Genomic DNA, 26,824 nt, shown 5'->3' with positions numbered 1-26,824 from the left:
ATCAAATCCATAGATAATTTACTTTAATGATCAATTAATAACATACTGTAAAATCTATCTCGAGTTACCTATCTCCAGTATTTAATGGCAATTCTAAATTCAAAATATTTAAATAAATAATTGATATACAAATAAACATATATAGAAAAAATTCTATTGAGCCCCAAACTAATACACCTATCGATCTTTCTAGACGTTGACAGAGGAAGATTTCTTCAATTCAATCATATTTTTTACTATTTTTTTGTGTATATGTTTCATCATATCTTCTTTACTACTTCCGAATTTATTTGTATTTCTTTTTTGTTAAAAGAGTCCACTCCCATATCGAATCAAATAATTTTGTCAAGAAAGAAGTCGATTCTTATAGAATAAAATTTTATATTTCTTCTATAAATAACTTTACAAATAAATTAAATAGGTACATACTTATTCTAATAATATCAAATAATTATTATTAAATTTATTATATTAAGTACAGTAATCAACAGTAATTACTAATTTTAAATGTAATGGAAGACATTTTGTAAGTGGCTATTAATTAATCACTTACTTATTCATAAATGCCAATTCAATTCAGCAAATTAACTTTTGACGTAATTGTATCGGAATTCAATCGAAAATCACATTGCATAGATGTCAAATGACATAACGGTACCATGCATTTATTCAATGAGAGAATACGTCAAAAATTAACCTACTAATTTCTAAATCTTGTATCTATACAAAGAAATGCAGATTCTCTAGACAAGCAGCTAACGAATCCATTATTGGTAGGTATCGTTTTCACAAGCAAATCCGTAAATTGTAATGAGACATCAGACCACACTATCTCATTCTAGATGATCTAGAGGGCCAACTTATAAACTGCATGTTAGCTTTGGCATTCTTCTAAGGGAATCTTCCAGAAAAACTGATTTTCTGTTCCTTGTTAAAAAAGAAGAACAATAAATAGTCCCTCATACTGGGGGAAAGGGATTGTGATTAACTTACCCATTGCTAACAATACACCCTACCAGGTCTACCTCCACGCGGTTCCCCCTGGAAACCATCGTAGTTAATTCTAGTGGAATTCGTCACCATGAGGTGAAAATGGAATGGTAACCCCGAATGCGCTAACGGGATACGCTGGCGGAGCACCAGTAAAGGGTGATCGACGAGAATGAAAACATGACGAATTCACAAGGAATTAACCATGATAGTTTCCAAGGAGCACCGCGCTGAGGTCGACCTAGCTGGGTATGTTGCTAGCAATAAGTGTCTTAATCTCCATTACTAACCATTCCATTATCACCCATTTAAAAAAAAATAGTCCCTCATACATACTATTATCAGAATACTCCCCTAAGCGAATGGTAATAAAAATGCAATATAGAAAGTATGCAGCGCGGAGCCTTCTGACTCTTCATGACCTATACGAGGAATCTACAAAAATATAGCATAATATATTTTAACAATTAGTAATTCCGACAAAGAAGCATTTCGAAAATGTTCAAACATTCTGTCACAAGACAGAATTCAATATTTAAGTAGTTCGATGGACTACATCATCAGTATATGTGTAGTAATATCATCGAGCATGTGTAAAATATCTATTTTTGTATGATAGTCACATGCTTAAATATTTTTCTACGCTTTTCTTATTTTAGGATTCCTTAAAATATTTAATATTAAAAAACAAATCCTACGCAAACAAAAAAAAAACAAAATAAACTCTGGAAAACAGACTAGTTTGCTTTTCTTTTGCGCTATAAAAAGTTTTAATAGTGTTGGTATTTTTTTTTTCTTTAGTTCTCCTTATTTTTTCTCTTCAACGCCCATGTTGATTCAAGCACACCATGGCACTTCAGCATCAAACACATGCCTGGGTGGGTGAAGCGCGTGGTGTGGGTTGTGATGAGGTTGTGGTGATCCGTGGAGGAGTTCACACATGAAGCTGATATATGTGATGGCCAGTCTAAGTGTCTCGATACGAGAGAGGCGTTTTTCGTAAGCGAATGTTGGCACCTAAAAAGTAATAAAATTTGTTTTCTTTATATCATTTTGCATATAGAAAACAAAATTACAAGAATAACAATAATATTTTATAATACAGCAGAAATTTATGATTGGGTGCAGAGTGTAGTAAGGTTATAGCTGTCGTGAAAGAATTCACACATGAAGTTAAGGATTTTTATTATGAACTATATGATCCGCTGAACTTCGTATCACCTACAACGTCATCTATTAAAAGTAATACGAAATAACGATTCCCATACAAAATTGCCTTAATAATTTTTCGATTTTCGGCTAAACTTTTAATTTTTACATCTTTTTTTTCTTTTAAACCACCTTTCCAAAAACAAATCAGTCAATCCCTTTTTGAGTTTTAGTCTTCCATCCGTTAACGCATCCAGCACCTAGTTAGTAAGGGGAGACAAATTTTTAATATTTTTTTAGTTTTATAACTTAATTTTACATACCGCTATCGTTTACATTTCACTTGCAAACCAAAACCTTGTTTAATTAAAATTCATGAAACTGATCAAACCCAAGAAACAATCGAAATTCTTACATACTTACAAATGTGAAAGTGCGTTTGTTTATTTATAAACTCTTAGCATCTTAATGGCTTAACCAAAAAATATGAAATTTGGTGCATACATGTAGGTCATAGGCCATAGGCCATTTATCCCGGTCAGTAAACATGTCCCGGTCACGCAAAGTCGCAGATAAAAGTTAATTTATAACAGCTGTTAAGTACCTTTCGCCGCAACTTATCGAATGCCTCGTTCAAATTGAACATACGTCTCCTCTCCCGAATGTTGGCGGCGCGCCGCTGCGCTACGGAGGCGACGCGGCGCCGCGGCTTCTTCCCGACGGGCGTCGCTCGAGCGCCGGCACGGCCGCCGCAACCCGCCGCCGACCATACTGGACATTCATATATTTTCAACCGACTTTAAAAAGGCGATTTTAAGTACAGTTATATTTTTTATGTTTACTACCTCATAGCTCCGTCAGTTGTAAAACCGATCTGGAAAATTCTATTATTATCTGAAAGGATATACTAATAGAGTCGTCTCATAGAAATTTTATCAAAATCAGTTCAGTACTTTAGTTTTTAAATAAAAATAACTGCTTTTGTCACAATTGAATTAGATTCTTAATGTGGAACACAATCTTAATTATTTATAGATTTTATATTAAATTAAAGACCACACCAATACCCAAATGTTTACGCACTAACTTACGCACACGCACACACACATACACAAGCACGCACGCACACACACACACACACCCATACAAACACCTATGCATGTCCAAACTCACATTCAATGTCACATATTCAAATTAACCCTGTTCGCCGCACTATAATTGTTAAATTTCTAGCTTTGACTTCCACGAGACAGGCTTTGCCTAGTGTGGGGTCATAGTTATATTGTACTACAGTCTAATTTTATTTAAGGAAATAAAGTTATTATATTAAATTGATACTATTAGTTCAGCTTCGCCACCGTGAATTAGTACATGAAACATACTACATTCTAAGCTAAGATATAAAGCCTAATCGTGTACCAAATTTCATTTAAATCCATTCAATAATTTTTGCGTGACAAAGTAACAAACCTCATTACATCCCATTCTTACAAACTTTCGCACTTAAGATATGAATAAGACTAAATTAAATGTAACTTTGTTGAAATCCATAAAACTAGTTAGTGGAGGAAAGTCTAACATTAATATCTGGTATATGTTTCATCTTGATACGCCATCTAAAAGTAGTGTATTTCATTGAATTTGCTACTTCTAGATAGTAAAGTAGCGGGCATCTAGCTAGTATAATATATAAAGAATATCCTTACCAAGGTCGGCAGGCGGGAAGGCCAGGATGTCGGGGTACGGCACTGGGGCAGGCGGCGCGTCCCACAGCGGCCCGTATGGAGACACCTCACTGCCCTGCACCATAAAGTCTCTTCTGCATTTTATCTATCGAAATAATTATACTCATCCGAATCTTCTTTCACAACAAGGACAAGACAATGAAACATACGGTTGTCTAAACTTTATTCTAGACTAACTATCCACCTCGACTTCAAATGTATAGATAACTTTTTATTTAATGGATGATGATGGAATGGTAACCCCGCCTGCGCTATCGGTATACACTGGCAGGGCACCAGTGAGAGATGATAGGTGAGGATGAAAGGGCAGGTTAGTTACTCTGCGTGTTCTACCGCTTATACAACGGATTGTGCTCAGAGGAATTATTCAATATGATGCCTACGGCCACTTTCTATCATCGTACGACTCGCCATCGACAGGGAGTTCACCCTCATACCTTACAGCCTAAATGGTCGCGTACAACGCGGTTTCAGAGATGCTTTCTCCCACGAACACTCAGGTTATGGAATGAGCTCCCTGCCGAGGTTTTCCCGAGAGACTACAGCATGGGGTTCTTCAAAAGGGGGTAAAGAGGTTTCTTCAGGGTCGGCAACGCGCGCGTAATACCTCTGGTATTGCAGGCGTTCATAGGCTACGGTAACCGCTTACCATCAGGTGGGCCGTCAGCTTGTTTGCCATTCTAAGTTGTATAAAAAAAAACAGTAAAAAACAGCAGTACCATGGATATATCAGAGTACACTGTTTCGCCCATGATACCCCCCATGCGTTGCCATTCTGAGGACTCAGGTGTTATTCCTCTGTACCCAATAAATTCACGCCATATCCCACCCTTCAAACCGAAACAGCCATGCAAACACAACTGCTTCACGGTTGAAACACGAATGGAACAGAGGTACCCAAGCAATCGACTTTTGTACAAAGTCTCCCTCTGGTCTCTAAGTCCTCTATGTCCCTAAGCTTATTTTTTTATGCAGCATGAAAAGGCAATGACAAACGAAGTAATGAAAGGAAGTGACAACTGTTGCCTTCAGAGAATATCAAAATAGCAACATGGTTAGTAGTTACCTAGCTAGTCTAAAGTCATAAGAATAAATAATCTATAGTTCTTATTCTTATGCTATGGTCTTATCAATGCTTCAGAAAAGAAATATAATGGATATACTCGTAGATATGGTAGATCGCCTTTATAGTTTATATCTCATTATATATATTGGTGGTGTCAGTTTTTGGCGAACCGTTACACAGATCATCTTCAATAGTTGTACAACAACAATTTAATTTCGTCAACCATTTCCTCACAATCAGAAATGAAGGAACAAAATCTTCATAAACTTCTACTTGCATTGGATAAATATCCATTGATTATAAAGTAAAGGGATATATTGTCTGCGCGATATATCTACTAGTTTATCTATTTAAACACACGACATATCTTTTTTAAAATTCTCATAATCAAACTATTGACAGAATGGGAAATTTGAACATCATTTCTTTAGTTAACAGACAGAAATTAAAGAGAAAAGATATTATTCTAACAATACAATTTCCGTGATAAACCGAGAACTTGTTACCTTTGTCTCTCATATAATCCAATAACAACTCTGTTAACTACTAAGTTTAATAAAGGTTTAAAACCATAGACGTGGTATAACGTACTCATGCTTTATAATCTAATTTTAAAACAGTATTTTTAAATACCAACTCGAAAACTAACTACGCCCATGATGTTACCATTTTTAGAAACTATATTGTTAAGTATACTTCCATGCTAAGTAATTTTTATATATATTATATATTATGCGATATCTTTGAAAATTCTGAAACTATATATATATATGGTTTTGATTACTAAAGCATATTAACTATATGTATATCTGATTTTCTATTTTTATGTAAGTACAATAAAAAATTAAGTAAAAAATTAAGTGCTATGTGACAATAATATAAAATTATTATATGTATAATCCTTTTATACTATTGTGAGAAAAAGTACGAAACGTCATCGTACTATCATCAACATGCGATTTTTTTTGCAAGTCAGTTTTTTGTAACTTGATTACATTAAACTTAGAATAGAATAGAAAGTATTACCAGAAAAACGCAATTACAAAAGAAAATACAAAAATATTACACATATAACTCGGCTCTAGGCTCAGCTGATATTGTGAGTGTCCCAGTGCAATGTGTAGGTACAGCTGCACAGCGCTAATTTTCAATCAGTCCCTCTCTTAATAAAATTTGACAAAATTGCAAAAGAGTAAACTGCAATTCCCTGTTAAAAAACTTATACTTTTTTTATATAATTATTATAAAACCCACGTACTGCTGAACTGCTCCAGACGTGCGGCGTCTCGCTGCCGTAGGACATTAGAGGGAAATGAATCTTGATATTTTAAGCCACACCACTAATCGAAACTCTGCACAACACACTGATCACCACCGAACTGAAAGATCTAGAACAAATACGCTGAATGACACTGCAGGAACAACTGAAACCTACCGCTTGTGAAATTGGACTAAATCAAAATATTTCACCATCATATTTTCTGAAATATGGTCTGGGAGAACTTATTAATTTTTTAAACCCAATTCAAAATTCAATCTTCATACTATAATCTTAAGGTCTATAATCTTACAGGACAATGGAAAAGCCACCCTTAACCATAGCAACGCCAGATTTTCCACTTGTGATTGGCCAGTGTAAGGGTGAAATAGGATACTTGAATGTAATTGGATGCAGCGGTTGCAAAGGGCGGGGCTTAGATTTCTGAATTCTAGCTTTTCTAACTTACGTATACTTCCAACCAGATCTCTAGATATACATATACTACGATATATGATATTAATTATATTAAATCGCTGGAAAATTATTATAAAATTACATTCAATTAGTTTACTAAAACGCCCGTCGCAAAAATTTTGAATATATACCTACTTAAGTTACCAGAGGGAGACTGTACAAAAGTCGATTGCTTGGGTACCTCTGTTCCAGTCGTGTTTCAACCGTGAAGCAACTGTGTTTGCATGGCTGTGTTTCGGTTTGAAGGGTGGGATATGGCGCGAATTTACTGGGTACAGAGGAATAATACCTGAGTCCCCAAGAATGGCAACGCATGAGGTGTATCATGAGCGAAACAGTATACTCTGTTATGTCCATGGTACTGCTCATGTCTATAGGCGACGGTTACCACTTTCCATCAGGTGGACCGTCAGCTTGTTTGCCATTCTAAGTTGTATAAAAAAAAACTTAAACTATTGATTCTTTCAGGTACTAATTGTTCACTGGTAAGCATGGACCTCACCTATACATTACCATGAGAAATGGTCAAGAATACCTACATCCTCTGCATGGATTTTCTTATACTGCGTTTGATGCTCTTCTACCATAAGTCATCAACGTTTGAAGAACTTTAACTTCAAACTTTGTGATTTTTTATACCACTGAGGTGGCAAGAAGCATACGGCCCACCTAGTGCTAAACGATTACCGTAGCCTATGATACCAGGGCATTATACACACGTTACCAACCCTGAAGAAACTTCTTTAGTCCTTTTTTCTTGAACTCCACGCTGTAATCTTTAGAAAAATCCTCGACAGGGAGCTCATTCCATAACCTAAGCGTTCATGTAAGGAAACATCTCTGAAACCGCGCCGTACGCGACCACTTAAACTGTAAGTTATGAGATGAACTCCCTGTCGATAGCGAGTTATACGATGATAGAAAGTGGCCATGGGACATCATATTGAACAATTTCTCTGAGCACAGTCCGTTGTACAGGCGGTAAAAGACGCAGAACAAGGCAAAATGTCTCCTAAGATTTAAGAGTTTATTACCGCTTGTAAGCCTGGGATCATCGTTATCGTTGCACTGAGTCGAAGAGTTCAAGCTGGTATCTAGGTGCTCCTGCTCATAAATGACAACAATACTCCATGTGTAGCCGAATTTGCAATTTATAGAGATTTAATAATTAATCCGGCGTGAAGTATTGCTTCACTTTATTAAGTATACCGAGTTTCTTGGATGCCAGCTTCACCTTATCTTCGAGGTGGCCAGAGAGCTGTACGTCATAAGAGATACCAAGGATCCTAATGCTTTTAGAGATCTATATATATGGTACAAATATATTTATATTGTATTTAAATATATATAATTACAAAGGTATTCAAACAATATTTATCCTACTTATCCTGTTACATCCTGCTAATATTATAAATGTGAAAATTTAATGAACAGCTGAACGAGTACTTAAGTCTTGCTACGTCAAAGTATATAAAAAAAATAGATCGTTTTGCCTTTTAGTCAATAATTTTTTTCTTAGGGGAACACTCTAAGTAATTCTGTGATAACAATCACTTATAATCAATACGTATATTTTTTATAATTCTTAGAAAGTAAAACAAGCCGATGGCGAAAAGTAATAGGCATCGCCTATAGACATGAATAGTCATAGGCATCACAAAATACTCTATGATAACCATGGTACATCTCACGTGTTGCTATTCCAGAGAACTAGGGTATTATGTCTCCATACCCTGTAATTTTACTACTATATCCTAGTCTTTAAACCGAAATATAACCATTAAGGCACAGCAAACACATTAAACAAGAATTTATTCTAAACAGATAAATTATCCCATAACAATGCACCTGCATTGCACAATACGTAATTCCATACGAATTAATCTGTTATTGATCACATTATCGCATCAAAACCGAGGCGTGACCAGACACAGATGGCAAATTCGTCACAGTCGGCAATTCGGCATATTGTCCCCGGGACTAACTGGACAATAGAACACTTGTCATTTTGACGCGAATTTAGGGCAAATGGGGTAAATCCGATCGCGTTTATTAAAATGTTGATCGATGAGGATAATCACAGAAACAAGATATCTAACTACCAAATTTCAAATTTTTTATTATAAGACAGCCAGGGGGAAAGGTATTGTTAGTTACAGGGAATAGTGGCCCCATTTCTAGCAATATACCAGATTGTTCTCCACATGCTCCCCCCTGGAAACGGAACGGACGGATAGTCTCGCCAAAAGCGCTTGGTACCTTTTTTATACAGAATCCCAAAATAAACAATAGCTTGTAATGAGAGATATAGACTTACGTTTCAAAAATTAAATAAAACGTACATATGTATAATAAATTATTTGGAATTTAAAAACGATATAAACTTACTTAGTGTACTTACGATATAAACTTACTTATCTGGAAAATGGAAAAAAAAATTTTAGAGATCAACTTGACTTCCCAAGGGGTGTAGAGCTGTGTCAAATTATGAGATTTAGCAAAACATGTCAACTGAATTACACGCTTCAATTATAGAAGGGGTGCGATATTAAATCGGAGGAAGAATGGTCGCCGCCGCACGTGGTCCAACTTGAGGGGAAATGACAAAATATGTTTTGATATGATAACTAATTCACTATAGACGATACATTGTTTTCTAATTGCTGAGGGAACCGTATTAAATTAGCTGATGGTAAAAATTGTATAAAATCATTAGAAAGAAAAAGAAAGAAAACATTTATTGATAACATCAAAAAGTAAGATAAATTATGAATTAAAAAAAAAAACTACATTTATTATTGCCAACGTGGTCACCACTCAGCATGTGCTGCAGCAATTTAATTGCTACAGCGCTGATATTCTGTGGTGCCCATACGTGACATTACGAACGACGTCAGCAAACATACATATATGTATACATATATGTATACATACAACAACACAATATTATACAATGAAGCAGCAATGTTATGCAATCACAAGGAGTTACATGCTTTTTGTAGATTTAAATAATAGTTCTTAGCATATTTTTTAAAAGTATAAATTGTTTTTAAATTTCGTATGGGAGGCGGGAGGTCATTCCAGATCTTGGAAGCTGCATATTTGAAACCCCTCTGAAAACTTGCAGTTCTATGTCGTGGTACCTTTAAACGTATAGAAGCTACTCTTAAATTATATATACTATGCTCTTGCGCCCACGATAATTTATCGTAAAGGTATTGAGGTCTGCCTGTATTTATTACATTAAACACTAAACATGCAAGATGCAACTTCTTTGTGATGCATTTTTTTTTAAATTATATACATAGGTAGTTTCTATACTTTAAGAAAACAAGCACATGCGCAAATTTTCATACATTATAAAAACATCGAACTAGATTACACCAGGACAATCGACTCGAAACTATATGAATCACCGTTGCGCTATGAAATTCTGAAATATTAGGCTATTTCTCAATCACAAGTATGAAACATTTGTTTAATGAACTCTGCGTCATCAGTACCTACCCACAGACTAATTATAGTGATCATTACTTATTACATAAGTTAATTATTTTTTTATTGACTATTTACGTAGAAGTAATATCAACACAATAAAATAGATAAATATTCATTGACTATAATATTCTACAATACATGTACATGTAGTCCTACAATACAATGTATACACACATACGCATATTATTATAGTATAACTAGTTGACCCCGTCAACGTTGTTTTACCAATTATTGCGAAATATAAAAATCGCGATTAAAAGACAGGGGTTGATCGTAAAACGGTGAAAATTTGAAGTTGTATGTATTTTCCAATGCTAAATCATAATAAAATAAAAATGGAAAAATTTGTTAAAAAAATAAAAAAAAAATTTTGGGGAGGGTCACCCTTATCATTGAGGGGTATGAAAAGTAGATGTTGGCCGATTCTCAGACCTACCAAATATGTACACAAAATTTCATAAAAATCGGTAAAGCCGTTTCGGAGGAGTTTGGTAACAAACACCGTGACACGAGAATTTTATATATAAGATATTACAGTATACATATCTACAAATAAACTTACGCACCTCCTACATACATACATTCAAATTACACTCTACACTCAGAAAGCAAATTTTTTTACAATTTTCATTACTACTAATAGTTATAATTATATGAATTAACTTTATATAAAATCAACATTCTATATGTAGCACTAAAAACTTTGCTGAACTGATATTATAGTATCTAATGAGAATTGAGCGCTGTCGTCTGAAATACAGGTTTTATAACCTAGTTCAGACACAGATGTTTAAGCTGATCCAAATGTACAAATGAATTCGTACCTACTATTATTGTAATTTCCAGTGCTGACTTTGTTACAACCATGGTTATGCAATAAAGTTATGACTATTATTATAGAAGTATGTATCCAAAACATTGATATTTGTAGGTACCATAAAAGACCTATTTACTTTTAGAAAATATTTCTAGAAACGCTGGTTATCTATGGAATCGTATGAAATCTATATTTCATACAAAAAGTGTTTTATTTCAAGTGTTACAGGCCTGAGCAAAGATCAGTGTAAACACTTTTTTTGGTTCCGTTTTTCTGTCACTGAAAAAGGCAAAAGGTCTCAGCCTATACAGCTTTTGTCTTCAGTTAAATTCTAATACTACAATTTCTTTGTTTATATAGCTACCTTACACTTCATACAAACAACTGTAAACGATGCTGCTACAGTTTCCCATTACTTAACTTGAAGAAAAGATCGAAAATGGGTTACAAACATTACACTCAATAGCTGTAGAACAGGCCACGTGTATATATATATATATATTTTTTTTTTTATGGATGAAGATGGAATAGTAACCCCCCCTGCGCTATCGGTATACGCTGGCGGGGTAACAGTGAAGGACGATAAGTGAGGGTGAAGGCAGGTCAGTTACCCATAGTGACCAATTTAACAAAAATTAACCACTATGGTTTCCAGGGGAACTGCGTGGAGGTCGACCTGATTGGGTGTATTGCTAGCAATGGGTTTATTAAACCTCATTACTAACAATCCCTTTCCCCGCCATGTATATATTAGTAGGTAATATATGTTTATGAAATAAAATATCCCAGATTATATAAAATGTATATATCCTGAAGTTTTAACTTATAAATCAGAATAAAAAAAATTGTATTAATCTTGAATATGATCTATCTATGTGCCAAATTTCATTCAAATATATTCAGCTATTTAGGCATAGATAATTGAATAAAAACATCTAAACATTCAAATCTTTATTAAGTAAAAAATAGGATGTTTATATAACATATAATATAATCACTTCTAAACTACACGAGCGAGAAATCGCATCTAATATCAAACATACTAATATGATTTTAATTAAACAGAACCGTAGAAAATTCGCGCAGTTTGGTCACCCTCCGACTAACGCGCAAGGGCACCTTAAGTTAGGGTAAGTGATCGAGGGATAAAACAGTTCAACATTATTTAGATTTTATGATAATCGGTAGTAAAAGTGACTACTCTTATATGATCATAAAATAAATAAAAAAGCAAATTCATTTTATTAAGTAAATAATAAAGAATATTTTTTTAATTTTTTAACGTAGCTGTCCAATTAACTTGATGTATAAGAGATTATTATGAGTTCTTGCCTGCATCTTTTATTTGTAGTTATCTTTTAACACTTACATATTTACATATATCATCGTTTTGGAAGTAAAAGGAATTGTTAATAATGAGATCTAACTGCCCCATTGCTAGCAATGTATTCTATCAGGTCGACCTCTACGCGGTTCCACATGGAAACGATCGTGATTAATAATTGTTGAATTCGTCACGATGGGCCAACTGACCTGCTTCATCCTCACCTCTTACTAATACCTCGCCAATATATACTGATAGCGCTGGCGGAGTCTCTATTTCATTTTCACCCATTAAAAAATATCTATTCGTAATAATATACCTACGTAAACAGGAATACAAATAAATTGTCGTATCTTAGACTACGTAGTTCATCATACTATGTCTATGCGTAATATAATATTGGCGTAGATTCTATTTATAATCTGAGGTTTTATACTACTAGATAGATATCATTATATCTATCTATGGCCGTTAAAAGAATTAACCAGAGTTTTATACGTAGCAAACAATATTATAATAATAATCTTGTTTCAAAAATGGAATATAGAACTATTAAAGAAAAAATAACATCAATGTCATGTGTTAAATCATCAACATCACGATCCTAGAAATGTGCTCTATGAACTGTCCCCTGCTGAACATAAGCCTCTCCTATAAAGGGGGAGTTTTGTCAGTAGCTGCTACGCCTTAGCAGACGAATTGGCAACCGCAGTTAGGATTTAGTTATGTTTTGAGAGGAGCACTGCTGTCCATTCCTGACCTTTAAGTTCCCTTAGTCGCCTCTTATGACACCTACGGGAAAGAAAGAGGTGCCTCATTCAATGCCAGAGCACCACATGATTATGATAAATATGAATGGCAAATGTAATAATACATTTCCCAGGCTCAGAGAAATCATTTTCAATGAGTTTCTTTTGTTTACTTTTAAAACATTGTCAACATTATTTTGTATTTATATATACCTACCATATTACTGGAGGGAAAGAGATTGTTAGTAATCTCGACTAATGGCCCCACTGCTAGCAAGCCCTGTCAAATCGACCTCCACCCGGTTCCCCCTTGAAACCATTGTGATTAAAACTTCTTACATTCATCACGATGGGCTAACTGACCTGCTTTCATACTCATCTATCATCCTTCTGTGGTGTCCCGCCAATGTATACCGATAGCACAGGCGGGGTCACCATTTCATTATCATCTATTAATAAAAAAAAACTACCATATTACTTATCCTCTTAGCTTATACTGTACTAGTACTAATATTAAATTAGAAAATAAAACATCATTACAGATTTATATAAAAGTATATATAATTTAATGAATGAAACTTAAATAGGCTAGTGCAAATTCAACTTAGTGGTAATGAGCACTCTGATGCACTGGTCGTAAGCAGTGGCGATGGCTAGACCCGTGTGGTCGCGATTCCAGTCCAGCGCGTTGATCGGCTGCGAGCTGATCACCATCCGCTGGAGTCGCTGCAGCTTGCCCGGAACACCGCTAGCGACGCCCTTGTCATCCGTTCTTACTCTTTGCTCGGGATATTGACTGGAAGTTATTCATGATTTTTACCAAAAATACAGACAAAATTAGTATGAGAACAACGTTATACACTATCAATTGAAAAAATAATCATCAGAATCGGAAAGATATTGCGCAACATATATATTAAAAACCCCGTCAAATCGGGAATAAGCTCGTAAGCGTTGTTTCCTTAGTCGCCTTATTTTGATATTTATGGATACAAATAAATAAACTTATACTTGCTGCCTTTGTCCAGCATTTAATTTAACCACAATATAATGCGTTAATCTTACTAATTTAGCTATATAGCTTGTTTGCCATTCTAAGTTGTATAAAAAAAATGCCAGTTTTCGTTGTAATTTTATAACTCAAGAACGGGCTCACCTATCCAAACCAAATGTTTAGGCCTTGTTCGTACTATTTAGTAGATGGTTTATATGAAGTTTGCACAAAATCGGTCGAGCGGTTCTTCATTTATCACATCTTTTGTAACTAATGAATTCAATAAATGGCGGATCATTTTGTTATTGGGGATTTTTGTGTCAAATTCAAACTTTTTTTAAGATGGGGATTGTGCTATGAAATTGAAACTTTTTCAGTGTCGACAGTACAATTAAAATAGCTAGCTAATTAATAAAATATTTTTTTGTTTGAATAAATGAATTTGATGTTAAAATTATCATTTTTTTATTATTTCACTTTATACGTAGCGAAATACGTACCGAGCCGCTAATATTAGTAAATCGTAATTAAAGCATGTCTGTACATAGAAAAAAAAATTGATATGACACTTCATAAATAAAAAAATATTTTTTAAAAATGTTGTCTACATATATTTTTGCTCCGGTGTCACATCAAATACCACTGCACCAAATTGTTGTTTTATAGTTGTATTCCTAAAAGTCTTACTTAAAACTTTGTACATTTTATCATGATACGCCATCTAGAAATGGGTGCATACTTCCAAAATCCACGCATAAGAAATTATTCAGTCGTTTGGAACTAATAGAATACATTTATAAAATCACTAGCTTTTACCCGCGACTTCGTCTACGTGATCTGGATATGTTTACTGACCGAGATAAAAAGTAGCCTATATCTTTCTCACTTCTCCACCCCTTATAGTACATGTATACCAAATTTCATGGTAATTGGTTAAACCGTAAAGGTGTTAAAAGATAACAAACAAACAAACTCACTTCCAAATTTATAATATTATAGTACCTAAGGATTGTTAAATAATAAATATATCTACCTACTTAATTATTTACTGATTAATGTAAAAAAGTCCCTTCTGCATCTGTAGGCAAAGTACTTACTATTTCCATAGAGACACCTGTCCATTGCCAGCGCATGTTACGAATAGATCCCGGTTCTGGGGTAGGTGGCGGGCCACCCAGATCGTGCCGCTTTTCGATGAGTTGTCGAGGACCTGAAACCGATACCTGGTCAAGAGCGAGTTGGATGTTCGCATCAAAAATTCCGTACTTATTTAATCAATAAATTTTAAAGTATTATTACTACCAAAAACAAGTCACAAGAACATTCAGTCCTCAGGAATGGAAACGCATGAAAGGTATCATGGGCGTCACACAGAGTCATAGCTAGTAGCTTTTGCCTTACTAACTAGAACTTTTTGATAGGCAAGGCATAATTAAGTAACTTCGAAAAAACTAATCTACCTTATTTTCTTTTTAAAGCCATTCCTTTTAAAGTATGGCATTGGGACATTTAAGGTAGGGCATTACCCTCAATGCCCCCCTCCCCCCTAACTACAACCATTACGTCACAGAATATTCTCTATGATGTCTATGTGTTTATTCATGTATATAGGTAACCACTTTCAATCAAGTGGTCCATTAACTTATTCTCCATTAGAAGCTGCATAATAAGCCTTGATACTTTTATTATTTCGATATCGAATCTTAAAAATAATGAAAGTCATAGGTTAATCTGATGAACGCTCACGCAGGTACCTGTGCAAATCCTTTCCTGGGGTTTTGTGTCCTCACATCAAACACATGGAACTTGCCTTCCAAAGTAGTTGCAACTATCTTGTTCATTGGAATATCTTTGCGATCAAACTCAACGGAACATACCTGTAAAAAGTGAGTAGATAAGTATACTAGAATTCCTTATTTGATAATAGGTTTATTTAACTAAGACAACATTCGTGGCATAGTGGTAAGCATGTTGTGTTCCGTAAATGAGTGTGCGTAAATCGAAATCAGAACAGTTTCAATACTTGATGAGACCAATTATCTCCGATCTGGATATTCTACGAGTGAATAACAGATAAAATATATCATTTAAACCACATACGTATTGTGTGGACGTCACAGTATATTCCGTGATGTTCGTGGCATTGTTTGTAAGTAATGGTTACCACTTTCCAGCTTGACTATTAGCTTGTTTCCCATTCCAGAACGACGCCAATGAATTTCTTACCCCATTCTTCAAGTTGCATTCCCATCTGAGCGACATTGTTCGAAGGTCGAACATTTTCAGATCTCCATTGTCGTACCCAGCCATGACAATTCTCTCTGTATCACTGAACGAGTTTCCGAAGGCAACCGTCCAGCAATCACGCTTCGTCTCGCCTTTCATAGGTTGCATGTTTGCTACTGGTTTTCCTCTTTGGCGGGGATCCCATACCTTTACAGTGCCTAAGGATAAGAAATCATCGCTGGAAACGTTAATAGACGCAACCAGAAGATTGCTATTTTAGGGAAAATATTATTTCATAATTTAATTTTAGTGCTTTTATTAAATTAGGTGCTATTCTTTACATGCAAGCCTAAATACATGACACTTCAATTCTCATACAATGAGAACATATCAAACTATATATCTTTATCAATGGTGTTCTTGTCTATTAAGAATAAATACTTTCTGTTATATAAATCAACAGGTTGTTTTTCATTATAAACTATATTATGAGTCCTTACCATCCCGGCTTCCAGTAACAATTTCTGGTGCCCCACAGTTCATTGTATTCCCACCCATGCCATCTATTGAGTTAATAATATCTGTATGCTCTTTTGTAATGTAAACTTGACAACTCTTCTCCAAATCCCTGAAAAAGAAAAATTTAAGTTTTTAAAAAAATATACAAATATATAATCAATATATGTACTACAAGTCATGACTTTTTGAAATATGTTAGCAGATTTAAATGAATATTTATCACTCTTTATAATAAAGAACTATGTGATCCCAGCATAGAATGTGGCCACTTCTTTCTTTCCCATGTTGTAAGAGGTGAGTAAAGGAATGCACAGCAGAGTCCTTCTCAATATGTCACCATAAACATAACTATGGTTACCAAGACACCTACCAAGTGTGGAAACTACTGGCAAATCTCTCTTTATGAAGAAGGCCTATGTATAACAGTGGACAGGTAATGAATAATGATGATAATGGCAAAAATGAAGAACAGCAAATTATATTTAAATGAATTGACCATATCAACTCACAGTGAACTCATTTCCAGCTCTGGCATTTGCCAGAATTTAGAAATGTCAGGATTTTTCAATTACTTAACAAAACACAAAGATACAGATTTATTTTAAAAAATCCTGACATGTAAAACAAATTTTAATTATTAGAAGTTTATTTGATTAATAATATTATATCAAAAGTTAGTATTTTTCCATGTAAAAATTGAAAATTTCTTCAAAATTTCTCAATATTTCATATGGGTACCTAACATACCTGAATGGAGACAATCCCATTGCTAGAAATATACCCAAACATGTTGACCTCCTCGCGGTTCCCCCTGGAAACTATCATGGTTGATTCCTGATGAATTCATCATGATGGGCTAACTGGCCTGTTTTCATTCTCATCTATCACCCTTCACTGGTGCTTCGCCAGTATATCCAGTTAGCACAGGCGGAGTTACCATTCCATTTTCACCCATCAAAAAAAAATATACATATAAGGTACCCTCCTTATATTTTGTCCTAGTAATATTATGTAAAATACATTGTGTGAACATATTATGCAACACAGAATGGCAAACAAGCTATTGGCCCACTTGGTGGAAAGTGATAACTTTTGCCTATAGACATGAACAGTGCTATGTACTAACTAACATAACTGTTTCGCCCATACTACCCCCATTCATTGCCATTTCTGAGGACATAGGTGTTATTCCTCTGTACCCTGTAAATTCACTGTCATTCCACCCTTGAAACCGAAACACAGCCATGCAAACGACTGCTTCACGGTAAAAACACGAATGGGAGATAGGTTTGGGTACCGACTGACGACTGGCAAACGATTTTTGTCAACAAAACAAGAAAGTCTCCTTCTGGTACTTCTTCTACTACAAGAGCCTGTTTGGACTTATTTATCTGACTACAAACCATATTTCTAAAGTTCCTTTGAAGTCTCCTGTAGCCAATTTCCTTTCCACATCATTACTGGCTCCAAACGTCCCACATTTGAATGAATTAGGTCTTTCAATTTCTTTTATTTTCTTAGCTTCACCCGAATTTATCTCAAACAATTCAATTGTTCCACTGCCCTTTGGTAATGATCCAATAACAACAAATTTTGCTGAACAGGGTACCCACTTACAGTCAAATAAAGAATGATTTAAATTATTTTCAATATGAGTAATTATTTGCGGAGTTTCTAGATCCTCCATTATATTATAAAATAATTAAGTGCAGAAAAACTGCGATGTTAAAATTTTATAACCTAGAACATCTGACAATAAACAAAAAGGTTGCTATAGCAACAGCAATACTTAATTTTTTTTTGTCACGAATAGTAAATAGTGTCACGCACTAAGTTAATTTTGTATTTTTTTTTTTTGTTTTTCTAATATATTGTGTACCATCATAAATAAAATGAACAAAACACTATATGTATGTATGTTTCATTCAAATTCTATTTATTATCAAAGCAAAGACCAAAATTTTCTGTTGTTGAACGATTGCTCTCAGGTCAGCATCACTACGAATAAAAGACTATTTGAATAGTCTATGTAATCAGTTCCTTAAAATTAAAAATTATACACTATAAACTACCCAAATTTTTTTATAACTTTTACCGATATCAAAATAATTAAAACAAAATTGTATTGTAAATATGAATAGTACAATTATGAATGTAATTTATTTCTTTGTCTTGTAATTTCTGGATTGTTGCATAAATGAGTTGTAGTTTTGTTAATTAAAGCTAGTGCCGACTCTTTTAGTGCTAAAGTGCTTATACCTTCTATCATTTCTTACATCCTTTAATAATTTGTATTCCAAATTTCTAATTATTTTTGTAATCATTAATTTGAATTCATAATTGTATGTTTAAATTAAAATTCGTGTAAATTATTTTTCAATTAATCACTTTACAAACATACAAAAATGAGTGACAAAAAGTATAAGCAAAGTGTAAGTTTATAGACATTCAGAATTTGTTTACCTCTATATTAATCACTTAATTAACGCCAATTTGATTATTTTTTGCAGAAAGCTGACATAGCTAAACAGTTTGACCTGCCAGAGAGGCAATCAAAGATAACCACGCTACTGAATCAGGCTGGTCAAGCATATTGCATATGCAGATCGTCCGATAGTTCGCGATTTATGATGTAAGGTCTTGCACACAGTACATTACAAGTTATAATATTATACTTAATATTTTACAGAATGGGTAAATTATATTTTGTATTAGATTCTGACCTAATCGCATTGGACTATGCATGTAAAGTTACGATAATATTTATATAAAAATATTTATTCATAAAGTATCAGATATTTGTAAAGACTATTTTAAAAGTATTCCCTGTATCACTAGAATGTTAATTTTTAAATCGGTTTGATTAGAATTTTAAGTTATATCTCTTTTTGTAACACAATCGTGGCATATAAGCATACAGCCTATCTGCAGATAAATGGTCACTGTAGTCTATTAACACTTAAAGATAACTAGAGGTATTATTTAATGTAGAGTTTAATTTGTAGAAATAAATGTTTAAAAATATATTTTCACACATATGTGTTTCCTTTGAAAAGCAATATTAGAGGTGAAGTAATAAATATTATATATCAGAATAGCTAAACAACAGGTTTTAAGATCTCTGAACTGTTCCATTGAAAACATAACTGTTCTAGTTTCATAACTGACTGCCTGACTAATCACAGAACATACTCTTCTCATATCTAGCATGTGGATTTTACTTGTTAGAAAGAGATGTAAGCTTTCCTTTGCTCTAGAACAATCTTCTATGTTGAAACAGTGTTTTAATATAATATTGTGTTATTTTGGAACAGCCCAGTTACTTCCATTTCAAAGAACTTCTAATCAATATTGCTACAGAGCATGTGATGCATGTGAGGAGTGGTACCATGGTGACTGTATCAACATATCAGAAAGAGAGGCAAAATACATCAAGACCTACTTCTGTGACCGATGCAGAGAAGAGGACCCCAGCCTCAAGACAAGGTTCAGGCCACAAAAAAGAGAAAATGAGACAGAGTCAAGTAAGACTATAAATTATGTTGCAAGAAGATGAAATTAATACATTAGCATGATAGCTCAAATAATCAATGATCTACTGCAGTCTAAAAACCCTAAAATGAAATCCCAACCTAGACCTTAAAATTCCCATAAATAAATCGTAAATTTTGGACAGTGCTAGTAGATCCCAAATAATTGAAATAAGGGCAATAAAATTTTGTTGAATGACTACATTTATTAAAATAATATGTTGGTATTTTTAGCACTAATTGTAAAATATTAATGGGTTATATATTTAAATTATTGACAAATTTGATAAAAAAATTGTAACATTTAAATTACAAAATAATGCGTAGTATTGTTATTAGAGTTTAATGTGGATAAAACTGTTATATTTGTATGAATTAAATCAGGTCGAGATGATCGGAAAAAGAAACGGAAGGAGAAGGACCATTCCGAGAACAAATCATCAAAAAGAGGTAGCACTAAGGATGGTTGTGGTGAATGTGAAGGCTGCCGACAAACACATGATTGTGGACAGTAAGTAATAATAATTGATATATTTAAATTATATATTAAAAATACAGCAGGTAAAAAGTTAAGAAGTTATTTTCTGAAAACTACAGTATCAATTTGTATTAACACACTATGAAGGTGATCTATTATTGCTGTGGGCAATCAATGGCTTAGATAAATAATGATTTGATTATTAAATTTAATAAAAAAATTATTATTCTGACTAAAATGACTCTGGTGATGAGTAAAATAAAACGCATTTTACATTATATAAGTTTAATTTTAGTATATATATATATATACTGATAATATTAACACTAAAAAAAACATTTAACATATTTATGTATGGATATAACTGTGCTAATTTGCATATGTTTAAAGTAAAATTTATATTTTTAACACCACCTACCCATTCATTCTTTGATTCCTTTTACCCAAAGGTCTGGAAGAGATTGCTTAGCAATTAAACTAGCTTTTGTACTACACTATGCTTATTGAAAATTCTTCAACAAGTCCCGTATAAACTAATATTAGTGCAATAATGTGTTAAATAAATAAATATTCATCATTAATCAAATATCAACTGTTAAGTTCCCTTTGTCGCTTTTTACGACACCCAAAGGATAGGAAAGGATTACCCATTCTATGCTGGAATTTCAAGTCGTATTACTCTGATATTAATTAGGGTTAAATAATATCATTTTCAGAGAGATTTTTTCCACAGTTATTTTTATAGTTTTTTTTAAGTCAATGAAACGCTCATACGCACAATGGCCCAAATGAGAGGCTAAGTGCGGAAAATGGAGTCCCTTTCACATTCACATAAGTCAATGAAAATACTGACCAATAGAAAATAATGAGCAAGTGAGAAAGAAGTCAAATCAGTTAGTTCCTTGTGACAACTCGTTAATCAGCTTATATGCTGTATTATGTGATAACCAGGGGCTAACTTCTTGTTACAAGAGTTAGCAATGCTTAATTAAAATGGCCCCATACACATTTGCAATATCAAATGAATATAAATAATTATAATAAAATATAAAACTTTATTATTATTAACTCTACAGCTGTGATGCTTGCGAGGACATGTACAAATATGGTGGCAGCAATAAGTTGAAGTTGAAGTGCAAACAGCGTATATGTGTCAAGAGCAAGAAAACATCTAGACAGTCGAGGTAAAAATGTGTCTCGATAATTATTACTATTAGATTTCAATATGCTCTGTGAAATGGTGAATATAAGAATTGTCTGCAAAATATATAAAGTAATTTTTTATTCAACATATGATGGCAAAAACTGATGACTCACCTGATGGAAAATGTTAACTATCTTCTATAGACAAGGATATCACAGAAAACACTATTGTCAATGGTACCCCTCATACTTTCAAATCTCTTGTTTATTAAAAAAAGTGATACCAAGATATTGTTAATGAAAAAATACCTTTTTCTATAAACAGTACAAGAATAAAGAAGAAACACCACGAGCGGGAGACCTATGAGCCAGAGGAGTCGATATCTCACTTGCAGACCGCGGAGCCGCGCCAATGCTACGGGCCGCAGTGTACACGTGCCGCCCAGTACGGCTCCAAGTACTGCTCCACGCAGTGCGGCATGAGGCTCGCCACCGCCAGGATATATCAGGTTGCCTATTTATATTAGCTTTACAATACTACAAAATAGGTTTGCCTGTTAATAGTGGTTACAAACCAAGGCAGTTTGCAACACTGATGTTAACTAGAGGTAACGTGTGTGCTAACCCAAAACACGCTTACCTATTAAATTCAACTTTTTGAAAATATATCATCATCGTCATTATATCAGTATTTAACTGTCCACTGTTGAACATAAGCCTCACCCCCTTGGGGGGTTTTGCCAGTAGTTACCACCCCATAAAAGCCGACTAAGAGGGCGAGAAATGGACAGCAGCTCTTAAAACGTCTCTAAAACCTGACTGCTGTTGAAAATACGAGGTCTGTCCGGAAAGTTCGTATAAAAGTGTTCTGGAATGCGAGAAAGAGGAGTGGGGAGGCCAGGTAAGCGCAGGACCCCTTCCTTATGTCCCTAACAATGCTTCAGTTCTGGTCTGACCGCCGTGCGGTGCGAACTGGCTTGTCACGCCATCTGTGAAGTTACCTCTTAACGAAACCCCGTCGGCATGGAGCCCGCTTCCGTTGAAGAGCAGCGCGTCGTAATCAAGTTTCTCTCGAAACTCGGCAAGAATGGCCGTGAAATTTTTGCCGATCTCAGAACAGTTTATGGGGATGATGCTGTGAAGGAACCAACCGTCCACAAGTGGCTAAAAAGATTCAGAGAGGGCCGAGAAAGCGTTCAAGATGACCCACGTTCAGGACGTCCTTCCACTTCACATTCCGACGAAAACGTGGAAAGAATTCGAACTTGTGTTAATGGGGACCGTCGTTTAACGGTCAGACAGGTGGCTGAAGAGCTTAATTTGGGCAAAACCGTGGTCCACGAAATTCTAAGAAACGAACTTCAAATGAAAAAAATTTGCGCCAAGATCGTTCCGTGAGTTTTTGAGTAAAAATTCCATTACGGTGACCGAACACCCCCCCTATTCGCCGGATTTGGCCCCGTGTGACTTCTTCTTGTTCCCAAAAACCAAATTGGTACTTCGGGGGCGGCATTTGGGGGACATAAATGAGATAAAAAAAGCTACGACGGGGCAGCTGAGAAACCTACAACCAGAGGACTTTCAAGGAGCCTTCTCACAGTGGAAACGGCGTTGGCACAAGTGCATTATGTCACAGGGGGAGTACTTTGAAGGGGATAAAATTGATTTACCTGAATAATTGTAAAATAAAATTTTTAAAAAACTTTTATACGTACTTTCCGGACAAACCTCGTATATATGTTACATAATTTTGCATTTGTGTTTTAGTAATTTTAATATACAACTCCTCTAGATGACTGCTAGTTTATTATTTAATATATAATATAAAGATTTTATACTATTAAACTACTGTACTGTGATTCAGTCTCATATTCATTCATATCCTTTTTTTTTTATACAACTTAGAATGACAAACAAGCTGACGGCCCACCTGATGGAAAGTGGTAACCGTCGCATATAGACATGAGCAGTACCATGGACATAACAGAGTATACTGTTTCGCCCATGATACCCCCATGCGTTGCCATTCCTGAGAACTCAGATGTTATTCCTCTGTACCCTGTAAATTCACGCCATATCCCACCCTTCAAACCGAAACACAACCATGCAAAAACAACTGCTTCCCGGTAGAAGCTAATATCCTCAAATGGTCTGTCCATGTGGGATGTTTGTAGTCAGAAGTGGATGTTTAATTGAATTAACTACTAATTGTTCATAGGTGCTCCCTCAACGTATTCAAGAATGGTCATTATCAAGTTGTGTGGCGGAGCAGAAGAACCGTAAGGCACTGGAAGGGGTCCGCTCGAGTATGGCACGCGGGCAAGCCGCCCTCCGCGCCCTCGACCGGCAGCATCACGAGCTCGATGCATTGGTCGCGCGGGCTCGTGGCGCCACCATCACCCAAACCGACGATAAGGTAACACACACTAATATCACTATTATATACAGCATATAGCAATATAAATAATACAAATTTGTCAAAGTCATTCAAGATCCTTTATTTTAAAATACTTTAGCCTATAACCCCTATCTGTGCCAAATAAATAAATGTGTACTTACTAAATTTCATGCAAATAAATTTTTTATATATATATATATATATATATATATATATATATATATATATATATATATATATATATGATATACTTATAGATATGGGACCACCCTAGAAATTTTCTCGAAGTCAGTTCAGTAGTTTAGTTTTTAGGTTAAAATAACAATTTGAAATCTTTTATCTTGTGAAACACTATCATAAATTATTAATAAATCTTATTTCTTACCAGGAAGCGGACGACGAGACCTCCATGTACTGCATCACCTGCGGCCACGAGATCCACTCGCGTACAGCCGTCAAGCACATGGAGAAGTGTTTTATGAAATACGAAGCGCAGGCGTCGTTCGGCAGTCGGCATAGGACCCGCATTGATGGACAGAGCACATTCTGTGATTACTACAATCCTGTTAATGGAACATACTGTAAACGGCTTAGAGTAAGTTCGTCTTCATTTACGTTGATTTATAAACTAGATATTGTTAATAAAAAAAATTATCTATGATTATCTAAAATTGCAAAATTGCAATTATCCAAATGGTTGAACTGTTTCTAAAAGTAACCCAAAAAGTACCATATAGTTGTCTGCAAATACATATTATATCAACACTCTTAACTAAACGGGAGATGAACAATAAGCATCAGCTGTAAACTGTCTACTGCTAAACACATTCCTCCCCCATAAGAGGGGGGGGGGTTACCAGTGGTAAATATTGGCACGTGGGTTAGCAACCACAGATAGGCTTTGGTGATATTTAAAAAGGAAATGCTGCCCATCCCTCGATCCTTAGTCGCCTCTTACGATACCCACGGGAAAGAAAGGCATGGCCCATTCATTATTAATACATAAATATTATATTAAATTAAATATTATATTATATTAAATAAGTGATTGTTAAAAGGTTTTTTAACAATCACTTACATCAGTTATTATAATAATGTCCATTATTTAGGTAAATCATGACTTACAAGGTCTACTTTCATCAAGCCATCAGCTTATTTACGATTTACTATGTGCGTAAATAAATATATCTGCACCTTCACATTTTCCAGGTAATGTGTCCAGAACATTTCAAAGACCCCAAAGTGAACGACACAGATGTCTGTGGGTGCCCACTAGTACGGAACGTATTTGAGCCCACGGGCGAATTCTGTCGTGCCCCCAAAAAATCGTGTTTGAAGCATTACCAGTGGGAGAAGTTGCGACGCGCTGAGATCGATATGGAGCGGGTTAGACAGTGGCTACGGCTGGAAGACCTTGTGGAACAAGAGAGAAGCATCAGGCTTGCTATGGCATCTAGGTAATATATGTAAAAAGAGAGACATTATACTGTATTTAATCTTTGGTTCAAATAACAACCAAATTGATTGTGATTATGTATGAATCTGTTTGATATAAAAATTTATGTGAGGTTTCTATTTCTCCTGTTATAGTTAATAGACTTAACTAAAGGACAAAAAGTGGCTTTTTGTTGCTACATTTGATTGTAATGTAGTCGGTAAAATATATATAATTTTTTGGCCGCCACTCCGTACGTGTAGATTTCAAAAATAGGCAAAGCAATTAAAAAAACTACTTCTAGATGGTATATCAAGATAAAATATACACCAAGTTTTAATTTAGACCTTCATAAATACAGCTGTGTAAATCGCATCCATTTTACTGCAGTAAATTGGATGCGATTTACACGAGTTTTTTGCATGCTACCAGAACAAGCAAATAGACAATTTTCTAAACAATATTGTTTTAGTATCTACTGAACTTATTAAGACCATTCATATCATTTTTTTTTCTTAAATATTTCCCATGTACAGATTTCGTCTAGTTATAATTTAATTATATTTGTAAGATAAAAACAAAAATATATTAATTGGATATTATATCCACCACATAAACAATCCATATAACACATCTGACTACCTTTTTGAAATTATAATCGTTAGTATATTGAAATATCATAGCATAAAATAGTAGTAACCGTAATATATACATAGTTTTATTAACTGGAATTTAATTATCAGGGCTGGTGTACTGGGTCTCATGCTGCACTCCACATACAACCACGAGGTGATGGAGCGCATCACCAACAAAGTGAACGAGAATGGAAAACTAAAGGACGGCTCTTGACAGCGGCACGAGCGGCCGCCCGCGCGTCCGCACAACACGGCGGTTCAGAAGAGCCAAGGATCTTCTTAATTAAAATATTACATATTAAAATCTTAATATTAGTTGAAATTATAAATATACCAATAATTTCGTAATTTTTGTTGTTCGACTTTAACAGAGGATATTGACAAAATTTCGCT

The 26,824-nt window shown here is 34.6% G+C and overlaps 3 protein-coding genes across 3 annotated transcripts; 1 reads left to right on the top strand and 2 right to left on the bottom strand.

Annotated features, from left to right (window-relative positions):
* On the bottom strand, positions 1-6,387 carry LOC113519889 (protein Fer3-like). The gene is made up of 4 exons (XM_026905103.3): positions 6,209-6,387; positions 3,846-3,939; positions 2,744-2,910; positions 1-2,007 (listed from the first exon to the last, which is right to left on the bottom strand). Exons 1-4 carry the CDS (start codon positions 6,251-6,253, stop codon positions 1,828-1,830), a joined length of 486 nt encoding a protein of 161 aa, XP_026760904.1. The 5' UTR covers positions 6,254-6,387; the 3' UTR covers positions 1-1,827.
* A 7,231-nt stretch (positions 6,388-13,618) lies between these two features.
* Positions 13,619-18,794, bottom strand: LOC113519721 (dynein axonemal assembly factor 10). The gene is made up of 6 exons (XM_026904898.3): positions 18,216-18,794; positions 16,794-16,921; positions 16,294-16,511; positions 15,822-15,944; positions 15,165-15,277; positions 13,619-13,869 (listed from the first exon to the last, which is right to left on the bottom strand). Exons 1-6 carry the CDS (start codon positions 18,497-18,499, stop codon positions 13,662-13,664), a joined length of 1,074 nt encoding a protein of 357 aa, XP_026760699.2. The 5' UTR covers positions 18,500-18,794; the 3' UTR covers positions 13,619-13,661.
* A 243-nt stretch (positions 18,795-19,037) lies between these two features.
* LOC113519683 (CXXC-type zinc finger protein 1-like) lies at positions 19,038-26,771 on the top strand. The gene is made up of 10 exons (XM_026904847.3): positions 19,038-19,244; positions 19,323-19,444; positions 20,173-20,336; positions 20,727-20,853; positions 21,897-22,004; positions 22,289-22,472; positions 24,182-24,379; positions 24,750-24,956; positions 25,571-25,818; positions 26,540-26,771. The coding sequence occupies exons 1-10, from the start codon at positions 19,218-19,220 to the stop codon at positions 26,643-26,645; spliced, it is 1,491 nt and encodes a 496-aa protein (XP_026760648.2). The 5' UTR covers positions 19,038-19,217; the 3' UTR covers positions 26,646-26,771.
* Positions 26,772-26,824: the final 53 nt, after the last annotated feature.

Source organism: Galleria mellonella, unplaced genomic scaffold (genome assembly GCF_026898425.1).
Source record: "Galleria mellonella isolate WM207_F2 unplaced genomic scaffold, CSIRO_AGI_GalMel_v1 utg65, whole genome shotgun sequence".
In the NCBI taxonomy this organism is placed as follows: domain Eukaryota; kingdom Metazoa; phylum Arthropoda; class Insecta; order Lepidoptera; family Pyralidae; genus Galleria; species Galleria mellonella.
The sequence above is the reverse complement of the archived record's forward strand: the minus strand, read 5'-3'. Positions and strand labels throughout refer to the sequence as shown.

Coding starts and splice junctions, on each gene's coding strand:
- LOC113519889 (XM_026905103.3), bottom strand. CDS start 6,253: ATGTCCTACGGCAGCGAGACGCCGCACGTCTGGAGCAGTTCAGCA. Junction 3,940..6,208: donor ACGTCTGGAGCAGTTCAGCA/GTACGTGGGTTT, acceptor TTTATGGTGCAG/GGCAGTGAGGTGTCTCCATA. Junction 2,008..2,743: donor TCGATAAGTTGCGGCGAAAG/GTACTTAACAGC, acceptor ATTACTTTTTAG/GTGCCAACATTCGCTTACGA.
- LOC113519721 (XM_026904898.3), bottom strand. CDS start 18,499: ATGGAGGATCTAGAAACTCCGCAAATAATTACTCATATTGAAAATAAT. Junction 15,945..16,293: donor AATGCAACTTGAAGAATGGG/GTAAGAAATTCA, acceptor CACTTTTTACAG/GTATGTTCCGTTGAGTTTGA. Junction 15,278..15,821: donor CCAGGAAAGGATTTGCACAG/GTACCTGCGTGA, acceptor TATCGGTTTCAG/GTCCTCGACAACTCATCGAA.
- LOC113519683 (XM_026904847.3), top strand. CDS start 19,218: ATGAGTGACAAAAAGTATAAGCAAAGT. Junction 22,005..22,288: donor AAAACATCTAGACAGTCGAG/GTAAAAATGTGT, acceptor TTCTATAAACAG/TACAAGAATAAAGAAGAAAC. Junction 24,957..25,570: donor CATACTGTAAACGGCTTAGA/GTAAGTTCGTCT, acceptor CACATTTTCCAG/GTAATGTGTCCAGAACATTT.